The sequence below is a fragment of the Apiospora marii genome, assembly GCF_038362585.1.
Source record: "Apiospora marii strain CBS 49790 chromosome Unknown utg000011l_segment0_segment0, whole genome shotgun sequence".
Taxonomy (NCBI): domain Eukaryota; kingdom Fungi; phylum Ascomycota; class Sordariomycetes; order Amphisphaeriales; family Apiosporaceae; genus Apiospora; species Apiospora marii.
Genome location: NW_027117382.1, coordinates 4,070,082 through 4,087,957, shown reverse-complemented (window position 1 = coordinate 4,087,957; position 17,876 = coordinate 4,070,082). Strand labels below are relative to the sequence as shown.

The 17,876-nt window shown below is 52.9% G+C and overlaps 5 protein-coding genes across 5 annotated transcripts; 2 read left to right on the top strand and 3 right to left on the bottom strand.

Annotated features, from left to right (window-relative positions):
• Positions 1 to 406: 406 nt before the first annotated feature.
• PG985_014430 (uncharacterized protein) lies at positions 407 to 1,016 on the top strand (the record flags this gene model as incomplete). The annotated part of the gene is made up of 2 exons (XM_066834196.1): positions 407 to 433; positions 567 to 1,016. 2 exons carry the CDS (start codon positions 407 to 409, stop codon positions 1,014 to 1,016), a joined length of 477 nt encoding a protein of 158 aa, XP_066678936.1.
• A 1,656-nt stretch (positions 1,017 to 2,672) lies between these two features.
• PG985_014429 (TBC domain-containing protein) lies at positions 2,673 to 5,822 on the bottom strand (the record flags this gene model as incomplete). Its single annotated transcript, XM_066834195.1, has 1 exon — positions 2,673 to 5,822. The coding sequence occupies one exon, from the start codon at positions 5,820 to 5,822 to the stop codon at positions 2,673 to 2,675; it is 3,150 nt and encodes a 1,049-aa protein (XP_066678935.1).
• A 5,850-nt stretch (positions 5,823 to 11,672) lies between these two features.
• Positions 11,673 to 12,414, bottom strand: PG985_014428 (uncharacterized protein; the record flags this gene model as incomplete). Its single annotated transcript, XM_066834194.1, has 2 exons — positions 11,673 to 12,087; positions 12,131 to 12,414. The coding sequence occupies 2 exons, from the start codon at positions 12,412 to 12,414 to the stop codon at positions 11,673 to 11,675; spliced, it is 699 nt and encodes a 232-aa protein (XP_066678934.1).
• A 1,346-nt stretch (positions 12,415 to 13,760) lies between these two features.
• On the bottom strand, positions 13,761 to 15,137 carry PG985_014427 (ribosome biogenesis protein Ssf2; the record flags this gene model as incomplete). The annotated part of the gene is made up of 1 exon (XM_066834193.1): positions 13,761 to 15,137. One exon carries the CDS (start codon positions 15,135 to 15,137, stop codon positions 13,761 to 13,763), a length of 1,377 nt encoding a protein of 458 aa, XP_066678933.1.
• Positions 15,138 to 15,830: 693 nt separating this feature from the next.
• On the top strand, positions 15,831 to 17,701 carry PG985_014426 (P-loop containing nucleoside triphosphate hydrolase protein; the record flags this gene model as incomplete). The annotated part of the gene is made up of 4 exons (XM_066834192.1): positions 15,831 to 16,789; positions 16,903 to 17,159; positions 17,294 to 17,441; positions 17,500 to 17,701. 4 exons carry the CDS (start codon positions 15,831 to 15,833, stop codon positions 17,699 to 17,701), a joined length of 1,566 nt encoding a protein of 521 aa, XP_066678932.1.
• Between the last annotated feature and the right edge of the window lie 175 nt (positions 17,702 to 17,876).

Below are 17,876 nucleotides of genomic sequence, written 5' to 3'. Positions count from 1 at the left end.
GTACTTGTGCCTGACGTACTGGGCAATTTTCCTTGTTCCCCTCGGCACCCCCTTGTCGACCCACAGCGGGGTAGCTCTTGCAAGCTAGGTTCTAGCTGTTGTCTTTCCGTCAGAGCTCTCACTCTGCTTGCTCATTGCCCCGCTCCTGCCTGTCCTGTTTGGTAGAGTCTGGCTGCCTGCAGAGAGACGCTGTCCGCTCTAGAACCCTCCCGGGCACCTCTTGTAAGTCTTTAGGTACCTACATATCTAAACTGGGCATTACCTCACAAACGGCAATTCAAGGAACCCTCAATCTTCTGATCTTTACTCCACCGTCATCCAAGATCACTCATTGCCAACTTGGACTCACCAGCACAACTACAGATATCAACAGTCAAGAAACATCCATACAAGACAAGTTGACAAGATGGCGTCGGCAAAGAGAATCGCAAAGGTAAATACCCTCACTTCCCTGCCTTTTTCCCTTCCTACCCTGTCTGCTCGCCGCGATCGCTTCAGGCCTCCATCCCAGTCCCAAGCAAACAAGCCCAACTACTAACGTCCTGGCGCCCGGCGACCGAATGTAGGAGCTCCAAGAGTGCGAGTCGTCGCCCCCCGAGGGCATCACCCTCACCTACTCGGAGACCAACATCCACGTCTGGACCATCACGCTGCAGGGCCCCGCGGGCACCGTCTACCAGGGCGGCGCCTACACGCTGACCCTGACGCTGCCGACCGAGTACCCGTTCAAGGCGCCGAGCGTGGTCTTCAACACGCGCATCTACCACCCGAACGTTACTAACGACAACGCGGGCAACATTTGCCTCTCCCTCCTCAAGCCCGAGAACTGGAAGCCCGCCAGCCGCATCAAGGGCGTGCTCGAGGCCGTGCGCCAGCTGCTCGTCGAGCCCCAGCCCGACGACGCTCTCGAGGCCCGCATCGCCGACGAGTACAAGAACAACCGCGCCGAGTTCGACAAGAACGCCAAGAGCTACGTCCAGCGCTACGCCAAGGCCGGCGCGGACGGCAGCAAGTAGGAGCCGGTGCCGATGCCGCGCCGCGCGAGTATTTGACGAAGAACAAGGGAAAAGAAACGGAGGTTACGAAGGATCCTCCCTTATGAGCTTGGCTATACACGTACATACACATTTACACCCCCCTTGACCCTTTGCCCACCTTGTACTAGAACAGCATCACCGCAACATGAGCAAACGGCAGGCTCACAGTCGCCAACGCCGGATCAGATGAGCGTGTGTTGCCTGCAAGGAGGATTCATCTATTGTGGACGATGGACTGGCAAGGGGTCTCTTCGATGATGCTGAGCGAGATATGACATTGGAAGTCGCCTGCCGTGCAGCTGTACTTGGGTCATACTACCCGATCAGAGCACAACCATCCGTGAGGGTGGATAGCGATTTACCAAGTCTAAGAGAGGGGGAGGTGCTGGCATCATCTTGGGCTACATGCACCAATTGCCTGGAGCGATCTCATCCTACTGAGCACTAGAAGAGTGCGTTGGATGAAGCTAGATATGATCACATGGCATCAATGAATAAAATAGATTTAAGAAAATCACTGAGTCTCGATAGTGAAGTTGGGCTCATGCCAATATCGTCACCGGTTGGTTTCATCTTTCCAGTGCATAATCGTGCCCAGCTTCTGTATGCCAATAATTAGCTACTAGTGAAGTCACAAGTGTTCAGAGTTTGTGAGTCAATGTCTTGGTTTTGATTGCATGGCTTGCTTGCCATTTTCTTCTTTCCTTTCCTTTTTTCCCGGACATCTATAATGGCTTCGCTCTAGTGAAATTATTCTATGTACTGGTGGCCTGGCTTCTTTTCGCCATTTGATTTGGTTCCACGCTGCAATGCCGCAAGATATGTAGTTCTTTACAGATGAAGAAGAAAAGTTGGGGGGTTCCCCGGAAGAGAGACAGATGTATAAAAAGCAAAAAACGCACCCAGCGCCGACAAATGCCTACAATATGCACCCTCCCAGTGAGATTTGGACAAGAATGAAATGAAAAGGGAAAAGAAAAGTAACGAAAAGAGCCCACAGGACACCGAGTGTTGTTTGCAAACCAGCAAAGCAAGCAATGCAATGAATGCCCTACCACATCTTTTATTTTGTCTTCGCCCACCGCCGCCTGCTCCCCTTGATGCCCCCCAAAAATGAGAAAAGCCCCCCTTCCCTGGATGTGATGTGATGTGATGTTGTAAAATACAAAGCGCAGCAGTACAGAGCAGCTACCAAAAAAATTCGAGGCCGTAAGTTCGTGAAAACCGTCATGATTCGGTGGAGGCGGGTGATGGGTATAGTAGTAGTAGTAGTTTTGTGTGGTTGCTCTTCTTCTTCGGCCTCGGCAATCCCTAGGAGGCCATACAACCAATAATCTGGAGTCAAATGCAGTCAAGTCGAATGATGAATGTGAGCGCTGGCTCCGCTACCATGTCGGCGTCGGCCACAGGCCTCCCTCATGAGCCATGTACACATTGTTGCATGTGTCTGGTGCATATGTGTATGTGTGTTATGGCGTAGCGGTGCGGGTATCGGTCGCGAAGGAGTGACATAGAAAATGAAAGTCGATGTATGTTCAGTTGCTGTTGTTGGGTTGTGAAATCTCGCCGGTTTCGGTCCGTCCGTCGGGGGAAATGCATGCTACCCTTTAGTTATGCTGCTAGCCGCGGGCTCCCTTACTTCTTGGTGCTGAGAAATGTGCCCTTCTTCTTCAGGTCCCCTGTATCCTCTCCCAGCCCGGCCGCTACCCGCTCCTTCTCGACCTTGACATTGTCGCGCCTCTCTTGCCTCCTCTGCTCGATCGTATCTTGGCTGAGGTGTCCAAAACCATTCCGGCGCTTGAAGCAGCTCTCCATTAACCCATTGGCGTCGATCAGCCGCCGCGGGATCGTCTGCACTACCTGGAAGATCTCCATCGGGTCGCTCACGCTCTTGATCTCCGACTCGCCGATCTTGAAGATGGCCAGCGCGATACGGAACAGCGTCTTCGAACCCTCGTAGAAGAAGACGTCCCAGACGCGCAGGGTCGTCTCGATGGGCAAGGTGCCGATGAAGCAGCTCATGAACCAGGCGGTCATGCATAGCGTGATGGGCGGCAGGCGCGTTGGCTCGGGGCCTTTCCGGTGTCGTCGCGATTTAGGTTTCACCACCACTGCATCGGTGCCATCCAGCTCCCCGCCAATCTTGCTCCAGACAGCCGGCATGGAGTCGCGGAGCGAGGACATAAGCACAGCCAGATCCACGTTGGCACCCTCAAGACTCATCTCGTGTGTGCCTGGCAGGTACACGCGGGTTATGATGTTTAGTAACCAGAACGCCTGCTCTTCCGACTCCACAAACAGTAACAGTAGACCAGCCAGGAAGTTGAGTGACTGGCAGTAACCAATGCGAGGATTGTAAATCGAGAATGCGTGGAGTACCCTTCGGAGCGAAGAGATCATTTCTGTCTCGTCCGCCTTTGGCGAATTGCTATTCGGGGTGTTCAATGTCGCCTGGCTATTGCGATTGCGAGCCACTCCAGCCTCTGTATTCGGCGAAGCCGAGTTATGGGCTGACCTAAACTTGATGTTGTCGGGAAACGTTCGGTGGAGATCGCGCTCGATGGCCTCGTTGTCGACATCCTTGGCCCTTTGCTTCAACAGTCCATCGTACACGCCCGCATGCTTAGCCACGATAGCCGGGCCTCCGGCATAGTAAAACCAGGCTGCACCTCTCCATTCCGGAGGGATGCCCTTACGGACGAATCGCTTCGTTTTGGTCGAGCGCTGAGGGAAACGGTTAGGAGTATCCGTCATAAGCCCGCTCTCCTTGAGGAAGGCGTTCCACTTCTTCCTCCTCCTCTCGATATACTCAGTGTACCCGTCGTTCCACTTGTCGTACTGTTCTTCACTAACATATTGGTTGTATTTGCGGAACCCGTAGCGATCTCGCTGGGTTTCATCATCAGCTTCAGGCGGTGCCATGTTGGCGACTGGTTTCGGAGGCAGAGAGACACGTTCTGGCGGAGAGACACGTTCGGGAAAGTCCTCCTCGTCATCCTCATCATTCTCATCAACAGTGGGCGTTAGGTCAACGAGCTTGCCCGAGTCGTGCTTCCCGCTATCCCCACTTCGTTCCTCTTCTTTTACTTCAAAAGGTTCCGTTTGCTCTGATTCGAAAATTTCCGGTTCTTGTACTTCTTTTCGAAGGGGGTTGGGAGGTTCAGGGTCTCGGAAAAACGCCGACGACTCGCGGGTGAGTCGCATAGAACCTGCACTAGTCCCCGGTCGGATGGGTGGATCCAACGGCATCTTACTCAGGTCTGAGACACTATGGGAGATCCCATGCATACCTAAAGCTTCTTGAGAAACAGTCAATGCGGCCGGACGGGGCAATGGCATGGTGTCTGTCATTGCCTCCAGCATTGCACTCTTCCTTTTGCTCATTTCCGACGCGCGAGTTGGCGGTCTCGAATCATCGTGGTTGCTGAAAAACGAGGGTGGAGCTACTGAGTCGCGGAAACCTTTTTCGTACATGCCCATTATATCAGTTACACTGAATTCATCAGAGTCCTCTTGGACTCCCGGACCGTTGATGGATGCTATGGAGCTGCTTCTGGTTGCGATGCTGCTTCGCTCAGTCTGCATTGTCCCTTGTTGGGTCGAGTTGGATATTTGTGAGCGGTAGCTAGATCTCATCTCGCCCGAGGGCATCGAAGCCATGCGAGGTATAGCATCGCGGGAATTGGATCTGGTGCGATTGCTCTCGGTTCGACTGTATGCCAACGGTGGTCGTGACAGTGGGTTACCCTGTCGACTCCTGCTGCGAGCAGTCTCTCGCAGGTTGGGGTCGGGGGATGGGCGCATAGGCAGGGAGGCAAATGTCGCTGTTGACTTGTTGGAGGCATTGGAGTGTCCCCTTTCCCGTGGCCACAGCAGATGATGCGCAGTCGGCGATTCGGAAGGCGTAGGATCGGTTGCGGAAGACGTGGTGTGAACGAGCCGGGTCTGGTAATGTTCAGGCAACGGCTGCTTCACACTCGGCCGCCGAGGTCGGGAAAAGTTTCCCACCACGACGTCCCCGCCCACATGCCGACTCTCCATCGAGTTCATTATCGGGGGATGGCTAGGAGTCAGAGGAGGAAACTCGTCCCTAGTTTCTGAGGCGAGCGAATTGCCGTCCTCGTCGTCGTATTCATGCGGAGTTGGCAAGCCCGGCGAGTTAAAGGCCGAATGCGAAGTCGGAGGGAGGGTAAGCACAGTGTTTTTCGACTGTGGTAATGTATGCGGTGATTGATTGTAAAGAACGGTATGGCTATGAGCCAGAGAATCCCATCGTGGAGAAAGGGGAGTCAAGGGATCTGGCTGAGCTTGGTGTCCAGAGTCGTAAGACGGACGCTCGTCGGAGGATTCGTCGTCGTGGTGGTGATGGTGGGGATGAGTAGTCTGGCTCGTGGGATAATGAGAAGTCGATGTCGAAGGCCTCACGGTTGCGAAAGACTCTACTATGCGGTCGGTGTGGTGGTCGTGGTGGTGATCGTGGTGGTGGTGATTGCGGGCAGGGTGGTGGTCGCGATCGTGATGGTGATTGGCGGCGAAGTGACTAGGGCCTTTCGACAATGAGGCAGGACTTTGTAATGAGGCAGGAATGGGGGATGCCGGGTTGCTGCTAGACGAGGCTTTTGAGGCATAGAGGCCAAACTCCCTGAACTTGTTGCTCCGCTCGCGTTTGACGCCAGAGGGCCCGCGAACAGACGTTGCAGTTGCATCATTCAGTTGGCCAGGGTCACCCTCGACTGGAGTCGTCTGAAGCCCTGGGCTTCGTCCAATGTCTCCGGGCATGGCCATTGTGCCGGCCAAGGGTGGCACATAGGGTTGGCCGTCTGCTCTCGCTCTCGCGCTTCCCCCCCTCTTGTTTGTGATTACCTGTGTATATGCGCAGCCGGATATAGTACATGTATTGGAGGAAAACTTGATTTCTGACTTCAGTGTAGAGGAAAGGTTATTGGAGCAGTCCGGCCAGTAAAGGAATGGAATAAGCCCGCCCAGAAAAGGACCAGAGGCTAAGGAGGAGCAGACAAGGCCGGACCGGGGCTAACAAAGAAAGGCTCCGGGTGACATGAGCGAGAGAGTGTAATGCCTGTCTCTGACAGTCAGGACTCCTAGCAGAAGGCGTAACAGAAAGAACGAGGAGAGACGCCCAGGGACGGAGAGAGTTTTCGAGGCGACCAATGGTAATAACCGCTGCGGAGATTGAAACTGTAGGCTGCTACAACCTCGATCCAGTTTGTGGGGATTTGCTTAGGCGGGCTTCCAAGGTTGAATGAAATCCAGGAACCCGTTGCTGACCTGGTCGACCTAGGCCCGACTGGGAACTAGCAATTTGCACAACTATTCCCAAAGGAACCTGGAGATGCGCGAGACGAATGCTTAACTGCCTGTGCAGTCATGCAAATTCTCGTGCTAGGCTGGTTTGATATCTAATGCTTGATGCACTAATGGGCTTGTCCGTGTTTGGGTCCTTTCTTTTCTTTCCTGAGCCGAATGCCTGGGTCGATGTCGGGTGTTGGGTCTTGTGATTGCTCGCCTAGGTATGTAATGTGCAGTTCGATTCTTCAACAACGGACGGTTAGCTCTTGTGCAGCAGCAGTGCAGCGGCCCCCTTCATGTTGTGTTATGCTGTGTTCCCCCAGCGGGTCGGCGGCAACGGCCGGAAATTTTGTGGCCATTACAGCTCTTGCAAATCCTCCCCCCATCGACACGGGTGTTCCTTGCAACAGAGCCGTACCAGAGCTGTACTGCCCGCCGACCGGTTTAAAGACTAGGTAGGTAAATATGTAGATATACTCACTTTGGTAGTAGTCTATGTCTACATTCGGCAGTCTGGTATTTTAGTCTACATTCCACCGGAGCTTAGGAGCCGTTAGCGGGGAGGAAACGTCAACAACGCAAGATTGGCTGGAAAGGCAGAGATGGCAGCCGATTAATTCCAGCGGCATTGCATTGTGCCGCCGATAGCTTACTAGGCGGCCGTACATACTATTTGCTCGAAAGTGGTCTTGCGACTTGGCCAATGCTGCTGGCTGCTTGAATTTGGGATCGTCGGTGAGGTTGATGAGACGGTTCGGGCTGCAGTGCTGTATGGCGGCAAGTCCGGTAGTGCTTACTGGAGCCTGCAACTGTAATATAATCGGACAGGCTGAGACGGCTTGTCATCGAGTAATATGACGGGGGAGGGGACTTCGAATCGCGATGGATCTAGCTGACGTTCCTTTTTCGAGTCTTTTGTATAGTTCTCGCCGTCCAGTGGGCGCCGAGTCCTGGTAAGTATGGGATAGATCTCGGTGTCGGAGCCAGGCGTTCTGGTATGATATTGACGTGACATGTCAAACGCAGTCGCCTGTGCTCCTCGACTCGGCAACGGTAGTCTGGAAAGGGGACCCAAATCTGCACCAGCTCGATACATGCATTGAATCAATCTACAGAATGATGTCAATCCCTCGCTATCCGCCTTCATATGTATGAAGCGCGCGAGCCCCCGTGATGCCTCATGCAAGGGCGCCTTGATGATCTTCCATCCATAGCTCCTCGCGTCGGGGCCTTCGAAGGTTCGCTAAAGCCGGCCACCGTGACAGCACGTTGCTGCTCCTGGTGACGAACCTCCATAGCTTGTCTCTGATAGTGACAGTACCTGCATGAGGTCGCACCCACGGCCAAACGGGCAAGATGCGAAAAATGATATCACATATATTACAGTGCGGCTGCATGTCCCGCATATGGCTGGTCACTATTCGAACCTATTCATCTATTGGGATCGAGCTATTCCCTGCACTGCACAGATAGAACTTAGACAATTCACGCTGGATCTCGACGGGTTGATAATTTCAGATCCATCACGAGGTCTTCATATTTTTCTTTTAATCCATCCATATGCTATCTGGCCACCTATTGGTCTGATCCAGACAGCATTTTATACGAGTTAAGCAGAACCCAGCAGAAATAGAGTTGGTATCCAATCAATCAAACCGGATCTCGCTCAGACTACAGGCAAACGACTGCAGCCGCGATCCGGATGGGATATTGGCCGTATGGATACATCTTGATGAGAATTCATTACTAGAAATCAAATGTTTAAGTTTGGTGGGTTCGGCACGCGTCATGACCTCGTTTGTTGCGACTGGCTGGGACTCTGGGAGATTGAAATGAAGCTGAGAGGAAAAATGGTTGAATTAGCGCTGGATCCGTCGTAGGGAACGTATGAAATTTGCTGGGATAACAGCATGGGCCAGTACATGGGCGACAGGGGAAAACCAAAACAAAAAAAAAGAAGCCATCCACCTAAAAAAAGCTCTCTGCTTTCCCATTGGTTCAGACCCTTCCGGACAAAACAAAAGAGGAAAGGAAAAAGAAGGCACGAGGAAGCCGAGGATCAAATTGGATTGAATCTTGACAGCTTCTTCATCCCCCCTTGCGTGCGCGCCCTTGCTCAATGATGTCAGGCGGATATAGTTTTGGACGGGATTTGAAGGAACTGCATCTCATCCCTTCTGCCCATCTTCATTGACGACCTGCTGGTGGTTCATTTCATGGGAAAATTGCTTGCAAGCCGACGTAGAGATCTGAAGCTTCGCGGCCCGGGATTGCAATAGCATTGACCTTTTCCACGTGAAGTCAACATGGCTTTGGCTGCTTCTTTTTTGGTGGGTGGTGGTTGTGACAGCGGCCCGCCCCCCTGTAAAAGCGGTCCCTGCTGGGGTGTGTTCAGGCTACTGGTGGTGCAGGCCCCATTCAGTTAGGGGCTTCCGGCTCTCCCTAGCGCATCGGGGGGGGGGAGACAGCGCAGCTCGCCCCGGTTCGAAGCGAGCTCGACGAACCCAATGGAGCGGGAGACCAATCTGCCAATGGGGCCTTGCCTGGCAAAAACGAAGTTGGCTTCAATATTGTTTGTGATTCCTTTGCTTTTAAGCAATATCACTAATTTCCGCTTACCAGCCCTTCTCGGAGAAGGAGCAAATCATTCCGACACAGATCCTGCGTCGTGTTCTCTCCCTACTCGACAGGACTGAAACACATCCATCCATCTCCTGAACGGATGGATGTCGGGCAAAAGGGGCGCTCACACAACCTCGCACGATATAAAGCCTTGGAGTACCCATCAGAGGAGGCCTATTCTCCATCGCCATGCTGTCGCCCCCCTCCGGTTACTGCCTCTCCGGTTAGGCCTTTGCTACCGCGGCCGATGGCTGAGGAGGCTGGTCATCCTGCACGGCTATGGCGGGTAGTGAGGTTGTACAGCCTTGCGCCTATGATGAAAATGTGGGTGGCGTATCAACACACGTTCAGCCCTTTCACCAATGCTGAGGTGAAGCCACACTATACACAAGTTTGGTTCATCCGCCTCACCCCGTTTTTCCCCTTTGGGTTGGGGCAGTGATGTTTTCCTTGCTAACCTACGTATCCGCCATAGGATATATATATCTCTGCCCATCGGCCGAGCCGAGATGGTAGTAGAAACAATCCATAACTCTATCGTCCATCAATGGGCATATTGGGGTTCCCTGAAATGACTGGAGATTCCGTTGGCCGTGACCCTCAACAAGGCGATTGACACGAAGGTATCGCTCCGTAAATTCGGCTCAATCGTCCTAGTGAAATAGTCCTCACAGCCTCGCTTTCTTCGTGTATTCATGACACCTTGCGAGATCAACATGACTATACTTTACAGAAGCAGGAATTGTATCTGTGTTGTCGCGTTTGCCAGTCTATCGGTCTATTACACATTGGGAAAGCAAGCTTTGGATAGTTCTCCCCAGCCAACGTTTATCAATTTCGCATTGGACTATTTGCCGTCTGGATGAAATAAATATGCCAATATATGGGCACCGGATTAGTCCATGGCAAACGCACATGAAGAAGAAGGCTTTCCGTTTGACGTGCACTTATGTCGGCCTCGGTTCTAACCTGCCACAACCTGCCCTACCTGCCAACCCCATCTTCCGAAGCAAAAGGGAGGACAGGAAAATGACAAGTCAGGCCGGCGGGGCGGGGAAAGCAGGATGTCTTTTTGCAGAATTGGTGTGCATGCCAGATCCAACCCGATGCGGTGATGTTGTATGCAGCACACGCCTTCATGTCGTTTGCTTGCTTTGCCGCCAAACGTCATCGACTGGAGTGTTTCAAATTTGTCTTGCGATACTGTCCTGATTGAAGTTTACTTTGTACCGACAGACACTCGGACCATACGTCCGGCAAATATTGGGGATTTGCACGTGATCTACACCACTCGTACCTGGATGCGTCAGGTACGAAGCGCATGTTGGTCCATTGATCGCTGGCCCATGCAGCCATGCGGCCATGCTGTTCCTCAACCGGTTCTGGCTGCGCAATGGCGCACCAAGGAGCCAAGTACAGTATGTACTGTCAGTAGGTACGTGACGCATGACAGGGGTTAAGCTCCTACATACTGCACACACGCAGAAGAGGACAGACAGCCTACAGGTACATACAGTACAGGAGGGAGACGGGAGTACTGACGGGAGTGAGTGTGTGGAGAGGTCAAAGCTCCCCTTGCCTGTCTGCTCTCCTTCCTCTTTCTTGGGGAAGAGAGCCAGTTGCCAGCCCGCCCAGCCAACCAGCGGCCGTTTAAGCTGCTGTCTCCCATGTTTTGCCAGGGGCCAATCGACAGCTCCCGTGTCTAGCATCGGGCTATGGGCAGAATGTGGCCCGCGTACACACCATTACAGCATCCCAAGTCCCCCAATGTCATCATTTTGCAACGCAGCCAGCTCTCATTCTCCCTCTGTCTTCTGTATGCTTCCCTTCCCCTCTCCGATCCCCCCAGCTGCAGTCTTCCCTCTTCGTTTGACTGCTAACTTTAAGTGACATCGAGTGACTTTGTGGCTCTCTCAAACGTGATCCACAATGACAGAGTTATGCTCTCTGCCACCATCTTCCCCATGTGCAGAAAGCGCGTACTGTAGTCCTCGCGGCGGTACATACTTACAGATGTACTCGTCAGTACATGCACGTTGGTAGGTAGTAGACAGATAGGTATTGTAGCTTTACCACACGGAGGAAAGATGAGAGGTTGAGCAAGCAACAAGCACCTTGGGATGGGCGAGCAGCAGCAGCAGCAGCAGCAGCACACTTGCGCATGCGCAATGGGATGGGCTGGCAAGCCGGCAAGCAAAGCCAACTAGCAAGCTCCCCCTCCTCTTCCTCCTCCTCCTCCTCCTCCTCAATCCCCATCCCCCCAAGTCCGACCTCCCCTAGCTGTCCAGCCAGCTCCCAGCTCCCCGAGCTCCCCCAGCTTACGAGCCTCTGTCTCCCACCTTTCCCTGCGCGTTCCCTCTCCTGTCTGTCTCGACCGACCCTGGGGAGCCGCGCCCAGCGCTTTCCTTTCCCACCACCCCCAGCTTCTTTTTCTCCTTTTATCCATTCCCTTCCCTCCTCTCTTTCATCTTGCTTGATCTGTGGACTCTTATACTTTTCACTTGCCATTGACTTACCGGGACTTCTCCTCCCTGCTGCCGAACCTACCCATTATCTACCTATCCACTGGCAGCCAACCATGTCCCGCAAGCGCAAGACTGAGGAAGAAGAGCTCGTTGCTCTTCCCAGCGACGAAAGCGAAGAAGAAGAGGAGTAAGTAACACCGTCGGCGCGTCATCTGCGCACTCTTGGGGCCCAGTTCGCGAGCTATAGTCTCCCAGCCGGCGTGTATCGCAAGCTATGCGCCATCACGCTGGATGCGCCTAGACTGAGCGCATTGCCATGGCGCTGTCCATGTGGCCCCAGGCACTTCGCCTCTATTATAGCTCTCAAAGACCGATGCGTGATGTGAAGCATGACGGTGCTAACACCATAATCAGATATATCTCTGAGGGAGATGAGGACGAAGAAGTCGACGATGATGATGACGAGGAGGAGGAGGAGGTCGAAGAGGAAGACGGCGAACCCGAAGGCGAGGATAATGGTGTAAAGCGTGAGTCGCCCCGCCTCGTGATGCGCCCTTCCCCTTCCAGATGGCGCAGCCCGTAGAGAGTAGCGTCGCAAGCTACCATGCGCGCCTTGGAGAACGTTGAGGAACAAGTCTGATAACGCATCCGTACCACTAGCTCAACCAGCACGCCCGGCTAAGAAACAGAAAACCGCACCGGATTCTACCGAGCCTGTCCCCGTAGTGGACGACGGCGATGAGGAAGAGCCCGACGAGGATGACGAAAATGTCGACGAGCAAGGCGGGCTTGAGCCTGAGGAGAACGCCCTCGAGGAAGAGGAAGAGGCCGATGCCGAGGAGGAAGACGACAATGAGGATACTGCCGCCGCCGCCGAAGAGCCCGCCAAAGCTGTCAAGGTCGGCGCCGCTCCAGTCGTTACTGAGGGGGCTGACGACGTCAAGGAGGTTGCTGCCAACGGCGACGAGGAAGATTGAGCCCATTGAGCCAGATGGACTCTTCATAGAGGCAGCTCGATGCGTCTGCCTCGTACGTTGATAATGTTTTCGGTTGTCGTCTTGTTGAGCATGCTTGGTTGAGATCTCTTGGTTATTGAAATGACATGTACGGGTTTCGTATCTCTGAAGAATATAGAAGTAACTTCATAGCCATCAAAGCTCATTGAAGGGGCCAAATGCACAGGAACCGTCTTTTGAATTTGTGGCGTTGTCAGCTCTTAGAAGTTGCCATTCTTGGTACGAGGTCCAACAGGGACGGGCTATGGAACGATTTGTGTAAGATGTCTCATGATACTGCGAGGTTCCGAACCCATCTATTATACCAGAATGGACATGACTTCCATTGGGCATCCATGCCTCCTTGGGAGAAAAAACCTTCGTGGGATCAGCCATACACATAGCATTGTCACCTCGCTTTCCCCCGCGCTAAGCTCCATACATACTGACGATTATTTTACGTGCGTAAGTAGGTACACTTTCACTTGCGGAGCGAAAGCTATCAAGCGGCTTCTGGTTGGCCATGGAGCCCCCATTGATGGATTCGCTGCGGCCTACATTGCGACCTCTATCCAAGTGCAAGCCGATCATTTGGAAAGTATGTAGTTGAGTGGAAAGCCGGCCAGAAGTGACCATCAGCCCCACCTACGGAGCATGTTCCTGACCCATTGATCATGGCCTATTGATCATCACCAGAACGGCGCGGCGACCATTTGGAGGTCCGTCCCTCCCGTGTCTGTATGGCCCAGCTTTCACCGGCTGGCACTCCGGGTGGGATTATGTAGGTAGTTTAGCAAATGGGATAGTAGTCAAATCAACAGCAACTCAAGAAAAGCATCATAGCCTAACAGAACGGTTCGTTATACTGACTTGGCCTTCTTGGTAGAGTGTAATACGATAAAAGACTTAGGTTGAGCATAAATATAATAAGATAAGACTGGTATATATGAAAGGTATACTTTGAAGTTCACACCACATGTTGCATGCGACGAACAAAGATTTGTTACTACATTAACAGTATAGATCACATTGTTAATTGCATGCACCTGAAAGGTCCTTGAAACTGCTGTCTTCTATAACCACCACGGGCTGCATCGCCACCAACACTAAATAAAGGGGGTTGAACAGACATGTCTAGGCTCGTCGCTACTCAAAACGTATAGAGTTTTATAGAATGGATACTTTTATCACAGCAGGGGTTTCTGTAGCATGAAAAGGAAGGGTATAGTCATATAGCCTAGCACAACAACCTTTATGATCCACACTAGAATAACAAACGCCAGAACCAATGCATCAATGGCAACAACTGTTTTAAGCCTGAAGGGGCGAGTCTTCTATTCGTCGTCCTCTTCCTCGTCCTCCTCCCACTCATCCTCCTTGGCAGCTTCGTCGGCGGCGCCCGCCAGACCCTCGCTGTCGTAGTCGTCGTCGTCGTCCATCATGTCATCAAACAGATCACTGTTGTTGCCGTCCAGATCCATCTCGTCATCGTCGTCGCCGTCCTTCTTGGCGCCGCCATTGGCAGCACGCTCCTTCTTCTTCTTCTCGACATTAGCCTTTTGCTCCTTGCGGCGCTTCTCCTTCTCTGTCCGCCTCTGTTCCCAGCGCTTCTCGAGCTCCTTGATCTCGTCTTTGGACTTGTGGATGTGTTCGTGCCACATGACGTTGCCGCCGGAAAGACCCTCCTCGACCTTGACCAGGCGCAGTTTCATGCGCGGGCCCAGTTCGACCATTTTCACCGCTCTGCGCTCCACCCGGTCATCTGCTTCGTCGGCCTTGGCACTGGCCTCGAGAGCGGCGCGGGCCTTCTGGGACAGAACCTTCTTGGGGGCATTGTCGAGAACCTCCACTTCGGCATCCGTGTCCATTTCACTGCCACTCGTTGCGTCCGTCATGTAACCATCTCCGTTCTCGCCGCCAACCATGTAGTCAGAGATATCTTCCAACTTGCCCAAATTCGGCACACCACCTTTCCTCGCCTTCTTATTAAGCAGCTTTTCGGCCGCATCCAATCGCCGAAGGGGCTTGGAGACACCGACCGCCTTGGTTGTGATAGCGTAGTGTCGGAAGTTGATGATGAAGCTGCCGTCCTCTCCATCCTTGGCGGGCTCTCGATTTAGCAGAAGCACCCGCTTAATAGAGCGAAGCGGCGTCTTCTGGGGGTTGATGGGAGGGAAGAGGGACTGGAAGACGGTGGTCGTGAGAGTCTCGAGATGGCGAGGGACCTTTGACTTGGCGTCGGAGTTGGGGGTAGAGAAGTTGTTCATGACGAGCAAAGGGGGTGTGAGGTACTCCTTGCCGCCGCCGCGCGGGTGTCGCTGGGCGCGCCGCACATCCTTGCAGAGGGAGTATTTGTCGACGCGGAAGTGCAGCGTAGGGCCTCGGGGCGCGAGAGCTACACGGAGGTTTGTGTTGCCGGAATCCGACTTGGAGAACAGGAGCAGGTGCGTGACGCCCAGCGGGCCGGTCATGGTGACATAGTCTCGGAGACGATTCGCGCGGCGCTCCTTCAATCGACTTGCGGTACCGGGCTCCATGACCTGGCGCACATCCTTGGCCAATTGACTGATATTTGATCCAACTTCACCAGCGCCTATCCGAATGACCATGCTCTTGGGGTCCTTGGCGGAGGCATGGCCAGTCGAGGCGGCGGTCGACTCGGGGTTGGCGGCGCCGACGTGGGTGCGCCTCTTTGTCCGACGTTTCGCCATGGTTTATAATGGTATTAAAGAAACTCGACAAAAGCCCAAAGTGGTGGACTGAACCAATTGAGGATCTTGGGTGAAAGTTTGGGTGCAGCTGGTTGAGCGAGAGTTGAATGGGTGTTGCTACTGACCCCCAGATTTTGCGTACTATGATGTTCCTTCTACCAAGCTGCAAGTTCACCCAAGAAAAAGTTCAGAGTCCCGCCTAAAATTTCTTATCGTCGGCTATCGATAATCGGGAACATCAGATAAGACTTACAAGATGTCACAACAACAACCCGTCAGGACATGATGGACCGAACATTGAAACATTGAACTTCACTCTCTGCGTGCAGTACTTTAAATTCAAAGGTACTATTCTTTATTGAGTGACTTGATTCGCCTACCATTTGCTGAAAATACCACAACATATCAGTTGGGTTGAGTGACGGGTTTTCTTCGCAACAGGGTCCCAGGGACCTGTAAGTTTAGATAAGGCCCGCTAAAAAGTTGGGTGGGCCTTTTCGTGGATGCGAGCCGACATCAAAGTTTGGGCGGCTTGACTTCCTATGAATCACATCGAAACCTGCTCAGGTTATCAAAAATTGCAGCTCGCCCTCCTGCTACAAAAGTTGACGACTTCCACCGACACACCACCGATTGACTCAACGAGCCAGACCTTCTATTCTAGAGAAACACAATCGTCGCAGCTTCCACAACATGTCTTCAGTGACTGGCAAGCGGCGCAAGCTGTTGCACGATGCGAAGGCCCCTCGCGCCAAGGTCGACATCAAAAGCGACAAGAAGAAGGCTGTCGCGAAACAGGTCAATGATGACGAGAGCGATTCGAGCGAAGGGGAGTCCCCTCTAGACTCCGGCACCCTCCTCGACGAGGACGAAGTCAATGATGAGGCCCAAGCCGAGGAATCTGGTGCGAATAGCGACGAATCCGAAGCTAGTGATGGTGATGCCGAGGAAGAAGAAGATGTAGCAGACAAGTCATTCAAAGAGCTTGGAATTGTCGACTCGCTTTGTGAAGCTTGTGAGAAGTTGGGCTACACAAATCCCACACCGATCCAGCAGAAGTCCATCCCTATTGCTCTCCAGAGTCGCGACGTCATTGGCCTGGCCGAGACAGGAAGTGGTAAAACGGCTGCCTTTGCCTTGCCCATCTTACAGGCGCTGCTCGATAAGCCGCAGCCTCTGTTCGGCCTGGTCATCGCCCCTACCCGTGAGCTTGCAGCCCAGATTGGCGCAAGTTTTGAAGCTCTTGGCTCCTTAATCTCCTTGCGATGCGCTGTCATTGTCGGTGGTCTTGATATGGTGCCTCAAAGCATTGCGCTTTCTCGCAAGCCGCACATCATCGTCGCTACCCCTGGTCGCCTTCTTGATCATCTCGAGAAGACCAAGGGCTTTAGTCTGAAGGCCTTGAAGTACTTGGTCATGGACGAAGCAGATCGTCTTCTAGATATGGACTTCGGCCCGATCATTGAGAAGATCCTCAAATTCGTACCTAGGGAGCGACGCACCTTCCTTTTCTCTGCCACCATGTCGTCTAAAGTCGAGTCCCTTCAGAGAGCCAGTCTGCGGGACCCCGTAAGGGTCAGTGTCACAACTAACAAGTACCAAACTGTCTCCACCTTGAAGACTCATTATATGTTCATGCCTCACAAGTACAAGTAAGTTCACCCCTTCGTCTGTATGTCAACATTATCATATGTTCGAACGGAAAAAGAATATTTCTATGCTGGTGTATATTTGCATACCGGTGATGCTAACCTTGGGTGGATAGGGATACATATCTGATCTTCCTCGCCCATGAGTTCAACGGCAAATCCGGCATCATTTTCACTCGCACTGTTAATGAATGTCAACGCCTGTCTATTTTGCTACGAAACCTGGGGTTCGGTGCGATTCCCTTGCATGGACAGTTGGGCCAAACCGCTCGTCTTGGAGCCCTGAACAAGTTCAAGGCCAAGTCACGGGATATTCTGGTAGCAACCGATGTTGCTGCCCGTGGTCTTGATATCCCGAGTGTGGACGTCGTCAGTAAGTACACACTTCTCATCCTTCTCTTCGAAAAGTTGAAGCCAGGCGCGGTGTCTTTCAGACTCCTGAACCCTGCCTATGGGATGATTGATTGCTCATCCCAAATACCTACCTACTGGCTAACATCTACTCAGTAAACTATGATCTCCCCACGGATTCCAAGTCCTACGTCCACAGAGTAGGACGTACGGCTAGAGCTGGAAGAGCAGGTCATGCTATTTCCTTCGTCACGCAATACGACCTCGAAATCTGGTTGCGCATCGAGGCTGCCCTGGGTCAGAAGTAAGCTAAACGAACTACTTCGCACGTAGGACTAAATTGTTACTGACCACTTGCCCAGGTACGAGGAGTATGACTCGAACAAGGAGGAAGTCATGCTGTTCAAGCCTCGCGTTGACGAGGCAGCTCGTGAGGCACGGACGGAGATGAAGGATATCCACGAGAGCCGCGACAAGAAAGGCCGAGGCCTCAAAGGCGGTCGCTTCAAGAAGGGCAGTTCCGGCAAGAGAAGACGGGACGATATGGATGCTGAGGAGGGTTGATTTGCTAATAGCCCTTTGGGCCAGAGCTGGAATGAATGGGTGGGGTTACTGCAGTTTGCCTGCCATTGTCGTTAATTTCACGGAAAGTAACAGGCGTTTTTGGTAGCATCAGCATTGCTTGGTACCGTATGGGCATAAGCCGCGATATCTAGTCTCCCAACGAGCATGGCCAGCT